Genomic DNA, 18,331 nt, shown 5'->3' with positions numbered 1-18,331 from the left:
TCACCGACCATGTCAAAATTGGTCTTACGACAAAGGTATATAGCCCAGGTGTATAGCCATAGGGTGTGTGAAGGATAGAAAAAACAATATACAGGTAAATGGAGAGAGATATGGAAGAGGGTCATATAGTCACAAGGTGTTAGTAAGATTGAGGTCGATGTTAGCTGTGGGAAGAATGTTTCAGGATGTGTGTAAAGGAGAGAAAGTATTTTCACAGAAAAAGTGAGAGGGATGGAGGAAGAGACATGGCTGGGTCATATAGTTGCTAGACAGTAGAGAGTGAGAAAGTGTTAGCGAATAAGTTCGAAGTCGATGTTAAATGGTGTGGAAATGTTCTAGAATGTGAGTGTTTGAAGGAGAGAAAGAAAAATATTCAGGGAGGAAGAGATGGATGGTCATGTATGTAGTTACTTGGCTAGAGTAAGACTAAGATTGATGTTAGCTGAGCGAAGATTTTTCAGGCTGGGTGAAGGAGAGATAGAAGAATTTTCAGGGAAGGTGAGAGTTATGGAGGAAAAGAGAGTTGGTTGGGTCATATAGCCGCTAGGCAATAGACCAGTGTATTAGCGAGGGAGGTTGGGGTCGATGTTAGCTGTTGGGTGAACGTTTCAGTGTGTGAATGGGCGAAGGAGGGTTAGAAGAATATTCAAGGAAGATGAGAGTTATGGAGGAAAAGAGAGTTGGTTGGGTCATATAGCCGCTAGGCAATAGACCACTGTGTTAGCGAGGGAGGTTGGGGTCGATGTTAGCTGTTCGAAAAATGTTTCAGTGTGAGAGTGTGTGAAGGAAAGAAAAAAGAATAAAGATCATATATTCGCTAGACAGTAGAATAGATTGTTATCGAGTAAGGTTGAGGCCGAGTCAACGTGAAAAGCTGGCGAATATTTCAGGGTGTAAATATGTAAAAGAGAGAAAAAATAATATTGACGGAAGGTATGAAAGATATGGAGGTACATAGATTGGGAGCTCATATAGGCGAGAATGTTAGCGAGTTGGATGAGGTTGATATTAGGCTCTTTGAAGAATTTGTGAGTGGGTGAAGCAGAGGAAGAAGAACCCCCAAGGAAAGGGTGGTGCGTATGGGTAGACAGTCAGATATGATTGGTCAAGTATTAGCTAGACAGTAGAAGAGAGTATTAGAGAGTAACGTTGAGGTCGAGCTAACTTGAGGGCGAATATGTGAAGAAAAATATTATTCACGGAAAGGGTGAGCGATATGGAGGTAAAAAGTTTTTTTTTTGGGGGGGGGGTCATTTGTCATTAGGCAAGAGTGTCAGCGAGTTAGGATGAGGTTGAGGTTGTATTCAGGACTATTTTTTTGATAGATTGTGAACTATCCCCTTGACTTCCCTTGGATTGGATGCTGCAGGGGGAGGTTTTGTTTTTATTTGTTCTGAACGTTGTAAGTCTTGTTAATGTGTAGAGTCAACTGTCAAAAGATGCAGAGCCAGAAATTGGGCCTTTTTCTTATCAGATTTGTCCCAGCCTGAATCTGCACTTGGGAAAACGTGTGGAGAATTTCACTTCAATTTCCAATTTCCTTGGTAGCTGCGTAATATGGAAAGCTTAAAGTTAAAATAGTTAATTAAATTTAGTTCTTGTTTTAAACATACAATTTTTTTTGCTAGAAGTACGTGTTTGTTTATTGAATTGAACCTACATTCTTAAATTTTTTTTCCTGAAATTTTACAATAATATTCCAGGCTCTTGATAGAAAATTTAGGCACTGAGTGTAGGCAATATACAATTCAGATAAGTTTTGCGGGTTTAGTCGTCTACCCGAAGAAGGGGGTTTCATGCTGAATAAACTAAATGGCAATTCCAACCACGCGGTAACGCAGAATTATTTCGCCCACATTTCACATTAAAAGATACTTTTCTTGTTTTATATATGGATCAAGTGAATACGTAAAATGCTTGGAAACTTTGGGTAAGAAAAAAAGACCCACTGGCCTAGGACAAATCCGGTTATAATTATGAGACAAGCATAAAAACGACACGTCAGTATTTAAAACAGGTTTTATTTTATTAACTTAAAAATTACAAATTCAACTTTCAACACCTTTTACCCTCATTGCAGCCAATATTTAATTAGAAGGGTGTTAAAAAGTTCATTATGATTTTTTATGAAAGGAAATTGCTACTTTGGTTATCAGAGTTAATTAAGCGTAAGTAACAAAATGAGGTTTTTATCTCATTTTTTTCTGCGTTAATAATTAAAACATTTAAATCAATGGGCAGTTTCTTCGTTCAATTTGAATCATGTGAAAAGTTTTAGTTAAATTTTTCGATAAAAGTTCACTAAAGTTTAAAGTTATTCCCAATTGCATTGTCTTCTTTTGTGATTTTCTACACCTGTCAAATAAATTTTATAAGAAAAAAGTAGTAAGATCGAAACAAATAGAGTAAATATGTGAGAAGAATTCACCCAGTGATAAGCCTCCTTCCTCACGAGTTAACCATCACTGAACTGACTCATTATGTTATTGGGATATATGTAATTTTTTTAATAAAAAAACTTTTGCTAATTTTGGTTCAAAGTACTTGGTATAGGGTGATGTTTTATAAAAAAAAGTAGGGTTAGAAATTTTTCAAATCAAATCCAGAACTCTTTTTTAGCTGAAAATTACTACGTGCTTAAAGACGGAAGGTGAACGCTTATGGTTTAAAAAAATATTACAAATATTTCCTAAGTCTCAATTTTTTATATTTCTTCTTGGTTTAAAAAGTACTCAGTTAAAATAGGTTTCTTAATGAAAGAACTCGGTTTAGTTTTATGTTTTTAAACTGTACGTAACATGGCTTCAGCCTGTTTTCCAGGCTAGAGTCCTGCATGGGACACTCCCTTGACTTTTGCCCACTGCTTGTTTAAATATACTTGTCCAACCGTCCGTACCTTCACACCACAAACCTTCATTTTCTTACTGAAATAAAAAAATAATTCATTAGAAAATAACATTTATTGTGTGCATATTGAAAATAAATTAATTAGTTATGGTCCGTTTTTTCTCACTCTCTTCGTATCAAACCATACACAAAAATAATTTGAGAAATTACCATGACCATTTTAACAATTAATAAATAGAAATTTTTAAACAAAAATAAATTAAAAAATATTCACCAAATGGTAGTTAGTTTGCAAATAGTAACTATTAATTATTTTTTAAAGGGTTCCTAGCATTTGCTGTTTTGTAGCAACCCACGATTTCAGATTTTTAAAATTATGTTTTTCTTTTGTTTATAGAAAAAAAAAAAAAAAATGGATTTGAACCTATGTGTTTTTCCAAAGCTCCCTTTTTAGTTTGAGTGTTTGTTGCTTCATTACCTGAAATTCCCTCATGATCTGGACTCCTCTATAGCGTTTTTTAGGGTATTTGGTCATTTCCAGATTTGAGTTAATGTCATGGCTAGATGAGCCTTTTGAACTGCTTGGTGATCTAATAGTATTATTAATTCCATTATATTTAGTAGTCTATTGACCAAATTATTTATTTCAAATAATTAATCTTTTTATGTAAGGTTTTGGTTGAAATGAAAAAGTTAGTGTCACGAGCGGGATTCGAACCCACGACCTTCGGCTCAATACGCCGTTGTTCTAACCACTTGAGCTATCGTGACTTAGTGTCTGAGTGGATCAAAGTCACGATAGCCCAAGTGGTTAGTGCAGCTATCGAAGGTCGTGGGTTCGAATCCCGCTCGTGGTACTAACTTTTTCATTTCAACCTAAACCTTGCATAAAAAGATAAATTAATTGAAAGAAGTATTATTATTATTGCACCCTCTAGATTTTTCTGATTTATCTAATTCTATGTTTTTTGGCTAGTATTGAGGCTTGAAAGATGGAGTCATGGGCCATTTAGTGATCATAGTTAGGCCCCGTTATGCTCAATCTTGTTTCATTTTTTATCAATTTTGGTATCGCTAATATTGGTTTGGTACATCCTTTCTCAGTTTCTCATTCACTGGTACTATATATGATATACAGAGTGAGTCATTTTTGACGCACCATTGGAAAATCAACGTGGGTGCGTTTAAATCTGACTCGAGGCTTATTTCCTTTGATTAAAACGTTAATAAAAGAAAGTGAGTCAATTTTCGGTGCACCATTGGAAAATCAACGTTGGTGCGTCTAATTATGACTCGGCACATTTTATTTTGTTAGTCTCCTACCAAAAAATAAGCGAGTCACTTTTCGACACACCATTCGTTACAATTTAGTTTTAGTAGATTGGAAAAAAAATAAACAAAACAAATATAATAAAACATTCAAACACAATGTAAAAATTAAAAAAAAAATTCTTCACATATTAATTTGATTAAGGTTTAAGAGTATTTTTTTTCGTCCGATCATCGTTTCGTCATAGACTAGGCTACTGTGTTGCAGCAAATGGAGGTCTGTTCGAACAATTATTATAATGATTTTGAACATTTTTGGTTTGCAAACAAAGGAGATTGTTACATTTATTTAATTTTTTTACTTCACCAGAAAAAAGGAGATTTTTACATTTATTTAATTTTTTTACTTTACTTTACCAGAAAACACGAGATTGTTACATTTATTTAATTTTTTTACTTCACCAGAAAAAAAGAGATTGTTACGCTTATTTAATTTTTTTACTTCACCAGAAAAAAAGAGATTGTTAGGTTTATTTAATTTTTTTACTTCACCAGAAAAAAAGAGATTGTTACATTTATTTAATTTTTTACTTTACCAGAAAAAAGGAGATTGTTACATTTATTTAATTTTTTTACTTTACCAGAAATAAGAAGATTGTTACATTTATTTAATTTTTTTACTTTACCAGAAAAAAGGAGATTGTTACATTTATTTAATTTTTTTACTTTACCAGAAAAAATATTCTTAAACCTCAATCAAATTAATTTGTGAAGAATTTTTTTGTTAATTTTTACGTTGTGTGAATAATGTTTTAATAATATTGGTTTTTTATTTTCCTTCCATCCTGCTAAAACTAATTTGTAACGAATGGTGCGTTGAAAAGTGACTCACCTATTTTTTGGTATGAGACTAACAAAATAAAATGTGCCAACGTTGATTGTCCTATGGTGCACCGAAAATTGACTCACTTCCTTTTTTGATTGTTAAAATCACAAGAAATAGGCCTTGAGTCAGATTTAAACGCACCCACATTGATTTTCCAATGGTGCGTCAAAAAATGACTCACCCTGTATATAGATATGGGTGCCATTCTGAGGATGCAGGATGCGTTGCAGTGGGTATTGTTTTAAGATCAATTACATTTATATTTTTTTTTAAATTTTATTTTTTGATTATATGTAAAAATGGGTGTGACTTAGGTCAGGGGGATTTTTTATACTTTTTAGTATCATTCGAATTTTAAGGTCAACTCATCAGTGATTTCTGTTCCAATAATTACGCCTAAACATATAATATTTTGGGGATGATTTTTTTTCTGGATTTCGCAGTGATTTGGGCTGTAAGAGTTAATTTGGTTTTTTCTTTTAAATAACATTGTTATCTTGATGGAGGTTGTATTTGAAACCTTTCTCTGGTACCATTTCCCCGTTATGTTTATGATGTTTTGCTTCTGATTATTATAACTATGGTCAGCGGCAGGTCATCCACTAGTGGCCATAGTTGGTGATGTTCTCTTCGTTATATTTTACTTTTTCGGATCCAAGTTACTTTATTTATATTTAGGCTATTTAGCATGATATCCGTACGATGGTTTTATTTCATTATTGAAAAAAGTAGGTTTAATCGATTCATCTGAGGTGTTTTTATAGGCCTCCTTCTTTATCGATGAAATCACATAAGGCAGTTTCTTTATTGCATATTAAATTTTCTATTTTCTTCACGATATTACAGTATTATGTTGGGATGTTTAACATTTATTCAATAAAGAAAAGTTAATTGGTAAAGTTGAATTTGCAAAACCGGAGATCATATTGTTATATTTAAACCCACTTTCTCTTTTGGTTCTTTTTCATCCGGTAAACCGCCTAGAAAGGATCATTTTGAATATATTTCTCTAAAAATCCATGTTTTACATCTGCGTTAAAAGAAAAAAAGAAAAATGCTGACGCGAAGAAAAGTTGCGAATTCATCACGTTTAAGTGGTTCTCGTACTTCCAGAAGAGTATTCAATCATCCGTTGATAAATCGAAATAAATTCAGATCGATGAGAACGTAGAGCATAGGATTAGCCATAAACCTCGGAATAACGATTACCTAATAAAAAAAGAACTATCGACATTTGTCGTTTAACATCGTTTCCGCTGGGTTGATTAATGGCTTCAGCCATCCCAGGTCCATTTGCTATGATTCAAGAATTATATTTCCATGATAAAGTACGCTTTGGTTATTTTAATTTGTCTCATTTTAAATATATTTTTCCCTTTTACAAAGAAAAGTTTCTATTTTTAATGACTGGATTACTTGATCTATTAATAATGTGTAGAATTTAGTACATAACTCTGACTTATTTTTAATAAATATCTTTTACTTATCAGAAAAATTACTTATTTTTATCTACACCAGACTTGTATTATGTACAACCAGCAGATTGGAATTCAATTTATGTTTGTGGCATAAAAAACTGTTGTTAAACTTAATTGTTTTAAATAAAGTTATATCGGTATTTTGATAAATTTTCTTCCTAACGATCATAATCAAATATTTTTTAAAAAAATTATGAATATTTGATCTCGTTAAAATTTGGTTTACATTAAAATAGGAATGTTCCATTTAATATATCGACAAAATTACATATACTTAGTATGAAAGAAGCTACAAAAAATATGAGTGTCTTGTTCTGAAGCTAGTCGACGAAAATGGTGTAATTTTATGAGCAAAACCATGAAATAAATTGTTAGTTAAATTTTATGAGCAAAACTGTGCAATAAATTGTTAGTTAAATTTTATGAGCACAACCATGTAAGAAATTATTAGTTAAATTTTATGAGCAAAACCGTGCAATAAATTGTTAGTTAAATTTTATGAGCAAAACCGTGCAATAAATTGTTAGTTAAATTTTATGAGCACTACCATATAATAAATTGTTTGTTGAACTTAATTGATTTAAATAAAGTTATACCGGTGTTTCGATAAAGTTTCTTCCTACCCATCACAATAAAATATTTTTTATAAAAAATTATGAATTTTTGATCTCGTTAAAATTCGGTTTACATTAAAATAGGAATGTTCTAATTAATATAAAGACAAAATTACATATACTTAATATGAAAGAAGCTACAAAAAAATATGAGTGTCCTGTTCTGAAGCTAGTCGACGAAAATACTGCCATTTTATGAGCAAAACCATGAAATAAATTGTTAGTTAAATTTTATGAGCAAAACCAAGAAATAAATTCTTAGTTAAATTTTATGAGCAAAACCATGAAATAAATTGTTAGTTAAATTTTATGAGCAAAACCGTGTAATAAATTAAATTCACTAATTTCGTAGTCCTCTTGACCAATTAATACATTACAATTAATTAAGATATTTAGTTGAGATGAAAAAAAGTTAATGGCACGAGCGGGATTGGAACCCACGATCTTCGGCTAGATACGCCGCTGCTCTACCACTTGAGCTATCGTGACCTAGATCCACTCGGACATCAACTTCCTATCTCAACCCCACCTTATGAGTTTTCCCTCCTTTTTGCCATTTTTCAATTCATAAGGTGGGGTTGAGATAGGAAGTTGATGTCCAAGTGGATCGAGGTCACGATAGCTCAAGTGGTAGAGCAGCGGCGTATCTAGCCGAAGATCGTGGGTTCGAATCCCGCTCGTGCCATTAACTTATTTTCATCTCAACTAAAAACCTTAATTAATTGTCGTGTAATAAATGGTTAGTTAAATTCATTATATAAAAAAATGGTATTCTGGTGTTTTGATCAATTTTCTACCAAACCATTAAAATTAATTAAAAAAAAAATGAATTTTTGATCTCGGTTAATTTGGTTTATATTAAAATAAGTTTGTTGTAATTAATATAACGACAATAATGCATGTAGTTTGAATAAAAATATGAGTGTTCGGTTCTTTTGTCTTCGACTGTACTTGATGCGGCCCAACGAAAATCTGCATAGTGGGAGGATCGCAGAGCGTAGTGTAGGGTAGCGTTGCGTGGCATCGAGCAGATGTGCACGGGGGTTCGGTATCGTCGGGTAGCATCGGGTAGCGTCGCATAGCGTTGCATCGGGTCCGCTCGACGGCAGCCTCAAAAACTTCTGAAAAAAAATCTTGCAACTCTCATTCAAACATTAGCAGGCATTCAATGGTATAACAATTTGGGAAAAGGCCTAAATCTCATTATAAATTCCAATAAATTTGACAAAGCTGAAAAGTGCTCTTCGAAAGAAACACCGGGGACCCAGTAACTCCTGTAAATCACTCGAAAGGTTGAGCCTTTGCCTAAAGGGTTGCAAAGTGGGACAGTCGACCAAAATATGTTTTACTGTCAGAATGATACGTTCTCCACTTCGCTTCGAGGACAAGTTGAAAGGTTGTTGCCTATTAAAAGCAGCCTATTATAGATTAGCCTGATGTGACCTATTCGCAATCTAGAGAGAATCACAAGTTCTTTTCTCTCAAGTTCCTCAGTTGGACGTTTATGTATAGCTGAATTAATTTTTTTCATACTATCTCTACAGACATTCCATCTAGGCCAACCTTATAAGTTGTTATTATTATTATTATGTAGAAAGGATAATTTAGAAGATTTTCTTTTTGAGTGTGAGGTCATGAAGCTTACCACGCTGCATTTTGTACTGTTTTTGTAAATAGATCAACTGCGTTTTCTATTTTTCTTGTTGTTTTTAAACTAATTGGGATGGAAAGTTTTTCATCAAGCAAATGTACGATACTTTTTAATTAATAATATTTAATTTGTTTTTCAGCATGTTCTCCAAGTGGATTTTGTTTGCTGCTCTCGCCTTTGTCGTCGTTCTGACTCACGCGGCGGATGAGATCGTCGAGGATGACGAGCCAGACGCGGTCGACCGAAATACCGTAACGACTTCCCATTCCAGTGAGTTTTCCCCCTTTTGCCCAAAAACAGTTTTAACTATTAACAAAACTTAATCAAACAGGTGAGTTAATTTTGTAAATTCTGAGCCGGACTTTGATGAAAGAGTTGGCGTAATACGATCCACTTGAGGGATGAGCCGTCCTATATTTTATATTCGAACAAACATCAGACAGTAGCGGCTTTTAAGCCTCGGGCAGTTCTAGCTGAGCAATTACAACCGAGCCATAGGTGCAGCTAGCCCTTTAATCTTTATCCCGCTCAATGCCGGCTTGATGAAACGTCTCCATTCATTAGGGCCTTCTACTTTTATGGCCTTTTCCATTTGAAATCTCTTTTCACGCGTTAACGACTTTTTTTAGTATTTTAGATTTTTTATTATAAAAAATATTGTTTGGATTATTTAATATGTGGCAGGTGCAAACATAATGCAGGTTAAACGCAGTCAAAACTGTCTTTAATTTAAACATGAATCCATTTATGTTTTAGTGGTCAATTGAACAAGTTACTTCTTTCAATTGATTATTCTTTTTTATGTAAGGTCTTTGGTTGAGATAAAAAAGTCAGTGTCACGAGCGGGATTCGAACCCACGACCTTCGGCTAAATACGCCGCTGTTCTAACCTCTTGAGCTATCTCAACCTACAACCGGGTCGTGGGTTCGAATCCCCCTCGTGACACTGACTTTTTTATCTCAACCTTACATAAAAAATAATAATTAATTGAAAGAAGTAACTTGGTCAATTTACCACTAAAACATAAATGGATTAATATTTAAAAAGTAAAAGAGGTACTTTTCTAACAGCTCCCCGTGGCCACTTCATAAGTCGCTGAGAATCCAAACCTAATTCCATTTGAAAAATGGCAAAAAGGAGGAAAAATTCGAAATGTAGGTTGCGATGGAGAGTTAGTGTCCGAGAAGATCGAAGTATAGCTCAAGTGGTAGAGCAGCGGCATATTTAGCCGAAGGTCGTGGGTTCGAATCCCGCTCATGACATTGATTTTTTATCTCAACCAAAGTCCTTACATAAAAAAGAATAATTAAACATTAAATATTGCTGTACTCAGGACCACCTATTTTCCATTGGAATGGGAGTTATCTGTAATTAAAATGGTTCATAAGAGCTAAATAAATCTGATCTTCGAAGTTCCTATCGACCCGTCTCTCCTTTCTAGCCAAAATTCTAGAAAAAATACTTCTCCGATGATTAATGCCAATAATTGAAAATTACAATATTATTCCAGATCATCAGTTTGGATTCCGCACATTTCAGGACAACTCAGCAATTGTGCTGCTGACAATATCGTTTCTTCTTTCGAAGATAAACAGTATTGCTTGTGTGTCTTTCTTGATTTAGGACAGGTCTTCGATTCTGGCACTCGGGCTTGATTTGGAACCTGAAAAACATCCTCCCTCATACTATCTAATACTGAGATCTTATCTGACGGGCCGATTTTGCCGAGTCCGTTAAGGAACTGAATTCTCAGCTCATATTAGGGCGGGTGTTCCTCAGGGAAGCATACTAGGCCCATTTCTATTTTCAATGTACACTGCAGATATTCCTTCACGTTTCAACACATTCATTCGCTGATGATACAGCGATTCTTACTTGCAATTCGGACCCCTCAATTAACACTCAACACTTACAACAACTGAATGAATTAACAATACTGTTCACAAAGTGGAGCGTACAAATAGATTTTACCTTACGTAAAAATATCTGTCCTGCATTTGGACATTTTATTGATAAACGATTGACTTGGAATCCCCACACAAGACTGAAAAGACAGCAAACAAACCGACCTTATAAAGTATTAACAAGACTGAGTGACCCACGAACAAAATTAGACATTGAAAACTAACTTATAATTTACAAGACAATGATTAAACCTAACTGGGCGTACGGTTGTGAAGTGTGGGGTTTCCAATTCCCCACGTCTCCAATCAATCTAATCTAAAATTCTCCGTCAAATTATAAATGCTCCTTTTTTCGTTTCAAATGACCATATTCATAACGATCTACACATTCCGTTTGTACAAAAACTCATCAAAACCTGCCGTAAAAAATTTCATCAATCACTGAACATAATAATCTATTAATGTGTGTGTTTCTTAATGACCGGTTGTTTCATAATTTGTTTAAGTCGTGAGGAGCTGTCAAGGATGAGGTAGTTTAGAAAAACACTTTTTTAAATTTTTTGCTGACGTTTCGACCTTTATTCGGGTCATCTTCAGTGTATAAAGTGTGGTGCTATTCGTTTAGTATCATATTGGTTTTGTGTGAAAGTGTTGTCACAACAAATACCAATATGACATCACAAGAATAGCACTACACTTTATGCCCTGAAGATGACCCGAATAAAGGTCGAAACGTGTGATGTCATATTGGTATTTGTTATGACAACACTTTCACACAAAACCAATATGATACTAAAAGAATAGCACCGCACTTTATGCGCTGAAGATGACCCGAATAAAGGTCGAAACGCCATCTAATATATAAAAAAAGGGTTTTTTCTAAACTACTTCGTTCTTGACCGCTCCTTAAAGCTTCAACAAATTATTATCTAACAGTACGACATTTATCACTTCCAACCCTACCGGAAAATCCAGCAAGACGATTGAAGCGAAAGTGGACCCGAAACTTTCTCATTGAGTAAAGATTGAAAAGATTTAAGTTTGAAGGAGTGTGCCACTGGCCAATCCCTCCTACAAGAGATTCAAATGACAAATTCAACAATATGAGCGTATTTACTTAATACTATATTTGTAGCAGTAAAAATCAAATAAATGTAATAAAAAAATATTTTCTCTCACGATCTATACATCTTTGCGTACGTGTAGTAAGCGATTTTATTCCGCTGACGTAAAAATCTTCATTTCGGCGCACAATAGTCTTGGAAGGCGTTTTCGGGTTCACCGCTTTCTCCAAAAAATTTCTCACTCAAGAAGTGATCAAATGACTAAAAACAGTGGAATTCTATAGGCTAAAGGTTGGTTGAATATGGAAGGTGCGGTAAGGTTTTCTTATCCTAAGTCCTTAAGTTTCCGCAGGGTTGGAATGCGACATGTGGCCTGGTGTTATAGTGAAGAAGAATCGACCCCTCAGGGTCCGTTGCACCACCTTGGTTTAAAATCTATTCAATACTGAACCGAGTTCAAGTAAAAAATTGTCGTTTTTCGATTTGTCTTGAACCGCTTTCTCCAAAACATTTCACACTCAAGAAGTGATCAAAATGACTAAAAACAGTGGAATTCTATAGGCTAAAGGTTGGTTGAATATGGAAGGTGCGGTAAGGTTTTCATATCCTAAGTCCTTAAGTTTCCGCAGGGTTGGCGTCGCGCCATGTGGCCTGGTGTTATCGTGAACTTGGTTTAAAATCTATTCAATACTGAACCGAGTTCAAGTCAAAAATTGTCGTTTTTCCATTTGTCTTGAACCGTGTTCAAACGACGATCATGGTTTAAATCTAAACGGCCGTCGATTAATTTTTAACTTAAACTACCCTATTCTACGAGGACACTCCTGTTCCAAAATAATTTTCTTCTTTCTTCTTCTTATTTTCATCTTTGGACAGACTAATGATGTCAATTAAATTTTTTTTAACTGAAAAATCTTTTAAATAACGTAAATACGTACATTTATAAAATATTGTTGGAAAAGAAAGCAATATGTGTAAACTATATGCAATTCATGTAAGCATTGCTGGTTTAGTATCGTTCATAGGGAAGGGGTTTTACTTACTCATAAATATTTTGCTTACAAAAGCGCAAATCTCCTGTTTTTGACCTAATTACTTCTTAAATTTTCCAACAACTCAATCAAAAATCTATTATATTTTTCACGTACCTGTACAAATGTATATTTGACACTGCATTTTCCCTTTATGGAAATATATTTTGCACCACTTTAAAATTATGTATTATTACAATTTGCAAACGCGGTAATAAAAATAGACATTTTTAAAAACATTTAATATGATTTAAGTTTTAAAAATTGTTTTTAATTATCTCCAAACAAAGAAAACGTTTGTACATAAATCATAAAATTAATTATGGCGAAGTATTTAAATCCCCCAGGCGTCCCTTGAGGGAAAATGCAATTCGTCCTAGAATAAGAATAAGGAATACTAGATTATATTTAAAAAGTAGAAGTAATTAAAAACAATAGCAAATAATGTGAGTATAGTTGAGTTTTACAAAATAAATGAACAGAATTAACCAGCTGTTAAAAAAAGGTATAAACGGAAACATAGTCTTCTGCCTGTAACAACAAAAGAGAGAGGAAGAGTAATAATAACAATATTAATAATAATAATATACTTTATTATTTGTATAGTACATAACAATTAAACACAATTAAATAAGAAAAACAAAGTATTATACAGCTTGGAAAAAGGAAATCCGTTTGCCGGAGGTCGCTGGAATAAAGAAGTGATAGTGCCTTTTATTTTACAATTAAAGGGAAAAATAAGAACTACTTAATAAGAAAAAAATAAAGTAAATAATGAAGAAAAAAGAAAAACAAAGATTCATTAGAAATTGAATTCCACCACTATATAAGTGGGAAGTTTATGGGCCGACAAACAGCTGAGGTCAATGCCGGCCCTCTTCGTGTTTTCCTTCTTTTTCTTTTCTTTCGCGCATATTTTGTTTTAAACTACAGCCATTTGAGCGTCTCGATCTGGTTACTGACTCTCTGATTTCAGATATATACAACGTTGATATTCTAGAATGATAGTCTCTTGTTTGGACCTCAGCTTGTCAAATACAGAATAAAAACAAAACATACAATACAGGTTTTTAGTTGAGATAAAAATGTCAATGGCACGAGCGGGATTCGAACCCACGATCTTCGGCTAGATACGCCGCTGCTCTACCACTTGAACTATCGTGACCTCGATCCACTGGGACATCAACTTCCTATCTCAACCCCACCTTTTGAGTTTTCCCTCCATTTTGCCATTTTTCAGAATATATACTCAATATTCCTCAGGGCGGGGTTATAAGCAACCCCTTACTTTCACGCTAATAAATTACATTCATAACAATAAATTAACACAAACACAACACTCGATAGAAACATAGATGTCTGGTCACATTCACTCCCCCACAGTACTCGATATTCCTCGGGGCGGGGTTAAAAGCAACCCCTTACGTTCACGCTAATAAATTACATTCATTACAATAAATTAACACAAACACAACACTCGATAGAAACATAGAGGTCTGGTCACATTCACTCCCCAGAGTACTCGATATTCCTCGGGTCGGAGTTATAAGCAACACCTTCCTTTCACGCTAATAAATTACTTTTACTTTTCAGACGTCACACACTCACCCCAGAGTACTCGATATTCCTCGGGTCGGGGCTAAATCACCCCTTCCTTTCATGCTAATAAATTACATTCATTCCAATAAATTAACATAAAGTCAAACACAGACACAACACAAACACTTAAAACTAAAACATTTAAAAATCCCTATAGCCCTGAGATACCGGAACAGCGATCTGTGCCCGCTGCCGACTACGCACAGGTCCGATGATGTGCCAAAATATTGTCTATATACATCAAACCTTCTGCACTTGAAGAGGTGCTCGATCGTTATTCTATCCTTACAAACGGGCTCCTACGCGGTCGCTTTCCTGCCAGAAGGTGCCCGTGCGTTATTCTTGTATGACCTATGCGTAGTCTTGCCAGTATGGCCCTTTTCCCTTTTCGAACCGTTCTCCGTGGACCAGGGACCGACTTCTTTCTTAACCTGCCGCAGTTTGGCAGGGTTATTTCTATAATTCCAGCACTAATTAAATACCTAAACTTATACTTAAATAGAAAATTAAGTTGGTCTTTTGCATTTACAGAATAATTCATGTGTAAACGGCGGATCTTTGAAAAAAATGAACAAAAAACTAAATAATGTCCTCCCTAACACCTGAATTACACAGAGGACACCATTCCTTTGAAAAGGAAGATTATATAATCAGTAGTGACCAGATAAAATTGCTCATTTCTGTTAAACATTGTCTAAATAAAATTTGTTTGTCTCTTATCAATATATAAAACAAATGTATTGTGAATAATTTATTGAACTGAAGGTGTTGTAGAGGATAAAAAAGGAGTACTGTACAATCTGTACAATTTTTTTGAAATCGAAGAAATTAAAGCGTTAAATAATTTAATTTTGACAAATTTGACTTTTTCAATGCAGAAACCTGGAATTAATAGAAGAAAACGGCGAAAAAAAAGGCGCTTTGTCTATAGATTTGGGGTTTTAGTGGAAGGACCAAATAATGATAAGAAATCCGCTAAAAATAAAGGGGAGAAAAGAGGAACGGATTTACCCCTGTTTGCCTTTTCTCACGACAAAACGGATAACAAAAGTTGTATGAGAAAAAAATAAATGTCAATTTAATTTTTTTTTACTTCATTTATTTGTATCTACAACTGTACATTTATTATATACAACCAGCAGATTGGATTTCAGATTATGTGTTTGGCATTATGGGCGTTATAGAGAAAGCTACCCATTGGCAGCCGCTCTGGATTAATGAAATGATATTAATCATTTAAGAGGTCTCTTATCCATATTCTTTTCAGACGTTTACGTNTGCTACGTCATCGTCGAATGAAACAAATTCTTGAAAAGTGATAGGATTGTCATCGTGGGTCAAGCGGTTCCATTCGTTGGGAGTCGCAATTTCGTTGTCGGGTTCAGAGGGTGCTATGACACTGTCGTCTTTTATAAATCCGCTCGTCCTGAAGCAATTTCTGATGGTTTTTTCACTCACTTTTTTCCAAGATTTATCAGCTATGTACATGGCTGATAATAACGAGATTTTGTGATCGACATTTTCTTCCAAGCTATCTAGGAGTTGTTGGACGATTTCCGTTCGATAAAATGATTTGAACACCTTTATGACCCCTTGATCCAATGGCTGTAATATCGATGTAGTGTTGGGAGGTAAAAATTCGACTGCAACATGACTTAAATGCGGAGGGTTGTTATGTGCCGTACAATTGTCGATGAAAAGAAGGATTCGACGATTCTTCGCGATCGTGGGTTCGATTCTCACCGTCGCCTCTGGCCCTTTTTTCCCGATAACCCCCAATTTGAACACACAAGAATTCGTATCGAGACACGAAGTAATGAAATCAGTCACTCTGTGAAGTTGATGAGTGGTGGAAAGATGGGTTCGAAAGCCAAATTGATGGTCTGGTAAGATGTTGTTCGAAGTAGCAATAGAGATAATTATTTTGTAAATTAATTTTTCGAATAATTTAGAAGGAACGGGTAACAAACTAATAGGACGATAAGACGATGGGGAGCTTAAATTTTTATTGGGCTTTGGAATCATTTTAATGTAAGAAAGTTTCCATTGTATGGGGAAGTGTGTAGTCCTCAAAATTGCGTTAAATAAAGAAGACAAAAAGACGACTGCTTTTTTGGGAAGTTCTTGAAGAACTTCAGCTGTTATCAAATCATGACCAGTGATTTTTTAGTAGGAAGCTGTCGTATTTCTTGGGATACTTGTTTTGGAGTTATTGGTTTAGGTGGCAAATCTAGGGGTATAGGTGTTACAAGTGAATCTGATATAAATTTATCGTGTTCGGTTTTGCAAATGTTTTGGACTTTTCTTTATCGGAAACGATCCAAGTTCCATCATCATTCCTGAGAGGAGTTGAGACAACCCTATGACGCAGGATACGTTTAGTACTACGCCAGAGGCTCCCATCCTCTGTTGACAAGCTTTTTAAATGTGTTTCGTATGATTGTTGTTTAAATTTAAAATATGAACTTGAGAAAATCGTTAAATTTTACAAAATAAAACGCAAAATCTCATTTTACAAAAGATAATAATTTAGGATTAACTGATTGTTTCCTTGACGTCCTAAACTTTTAAATATCCGTTGTGATCATACACATATTTTATTAAAAAACTGGTACTAGAATAAGAAAAAAAAACATGTTTAAGAAAAAATAATTTCCGAATTTTTGTGTGTTTGAATTATTTAACGATTGCAAAATTTTAACGTGATGAAGAAAAAATATTGGATTGTATATTATTGTTATTTTTTTTAAGTTGTCATTTTGAAGAGGTATTGCTAATTGTTAGGGCTGAACGTAGGTGATATTACGCTCCCGAATGGACTAGTTACCCTGCTGGCGAACGGAGGAGCTGTCGCAGCTGGAATCCTCGCTGTTGCTGCTATCGCCATGTTGTTAATGCCCGCCTTTGGTCTGAGAATGTGCTCCATATTCGGAAATTGCGACAACCCTACTTACCAAGGTAAAGATAAAGCTTTAAAAGTTTCGGTGTTGAAAGAGGAGGAAAAAAGTCCTTTACGAAAGCCATTGATTATAAGAATATTAAGGCGCAATCAAGGGCGTTCTTTCATCCTTTTCAATGAGGTTGCTTGAAAAGTTAACCCCCAGATCGGAGATTAGTTTTAACCGGGTGATTCAATTTTCACAGCTTACTCAGCCGCCCCAAACAGCGTCTACGCTGATTACCCCGGCTACGCTCAATCTGGCACTTACAACAACCCCGTTTATCAAAAAAGGTAAATCTGACAAAATAATTTTTTTTTATCGTGTCTAATATTTTGTTTCGACAGGTCTTTGGAGTATATCGGCCCGATTCTCAAGGCTCTCGGTAACGCTTACGAAAAATACAGCAAACCAGCTATAATCAAGAAGGCGTAAATTATTTCAAACAGAGAAACTATTAATTCAGAAGTTCCTAAAATTCAATTTGGCTGATTTATTGCTTATATTATTTAAATATCTAAAACAAATTGTCTGAATAAAGAAAACAAAAACTATAAAAGAGATGTTTTATTATTAACAAATTCCTACAAAATCAAACTGTGTACTTCTTTTGTTCACCTAGAAAATACTGCCATTCTAATAATATAAATCTTCTGAGCTAGAGAGAAAGAAAAAGAAAGAGAGTGGGAAAAAGATAATAATGAATATAATTGTATTAAAAATAAATTGATCACGAACGATATCTTTTGCAGTTAAGGAGAAGAAGAAGAAGCCGAATGAGGGAGAGAGAGAGAAATAGAGAGAGAGAGAGAGAGAGAGAGTGAGAGAGAGAGAGAGAGAGAGAGAGAGAGAGAGAAAGGAAGGGAATATAATAGATGCACAGATAAAGATAGAAACGGAAGGTAGAGTATAGATAGAGTCAAGGAGGGCATAGGAGAAAGAGTGATGGAAAAAGAGCTAAAAAAAAATTAATAGAGGTAAACAAAAACAGGCAGAATAGAGGAGAGTAACAAAACATAGAAAGGGGAAAAGTTACAGAGACAGTGAC

At 34.5% G+C, this 18,331-nt stretch overlaps 1 protein-coding gene across 1 annotated transcript in view; it reads left to right on the top strand.

Moving 5' to 3' along the window:
• Window positions 1-17,842, top strand: part of LOC106666835 — a 36,910-nt gene extending 19,068 nt beyond the window's left edge. Inside the window, exons 2-5 of the mRNA XM_014394316.2 lie at window positions 8,885-9,015; window positions 17,129-17,302; window positions 17,489-17,576; window positions 17,631-17,842. Of these exons, the coding sequence (XP_014249802.1) occupies window positions 8,886-9,015; window positions 17,129-17,302; window positions 17,489-17,576; window positions 17,631-17,718 (480 nt within the window). The 5' untranslated portion in view covers window position 8,885 and the 3' untranslated portion in view covers window positions 17,719-17,842. The remainder of the gene's footprint in view (window positions 1-8,884; window positions 9,016-17,128; window positions 17,303-17,488; window positions 17,577-17,630) is intronic.
• Window positions 17,843-18,331: the final 489 nt, after the last annotated feature.

Source organism: Cimex lectularius, unplaced genomic scaffold (assembly GCF_000648675.2).
Source record: "Cimex lectularius strain Harlan isolate CLEC.00 unplaced genomic scaffold, Clec_2.1 scaffold92, whole genome shotgun sequence".
Classification (NCBI taxonomy): Eukaryota; Metazoa; Arthropoda; class Insecta; order Hemiptera; family Cimicidae; genus Cimex; species Cimex lectularius.
This window is presented reverse-complemented; position numbering and strand designations above follow the sequence as displayed.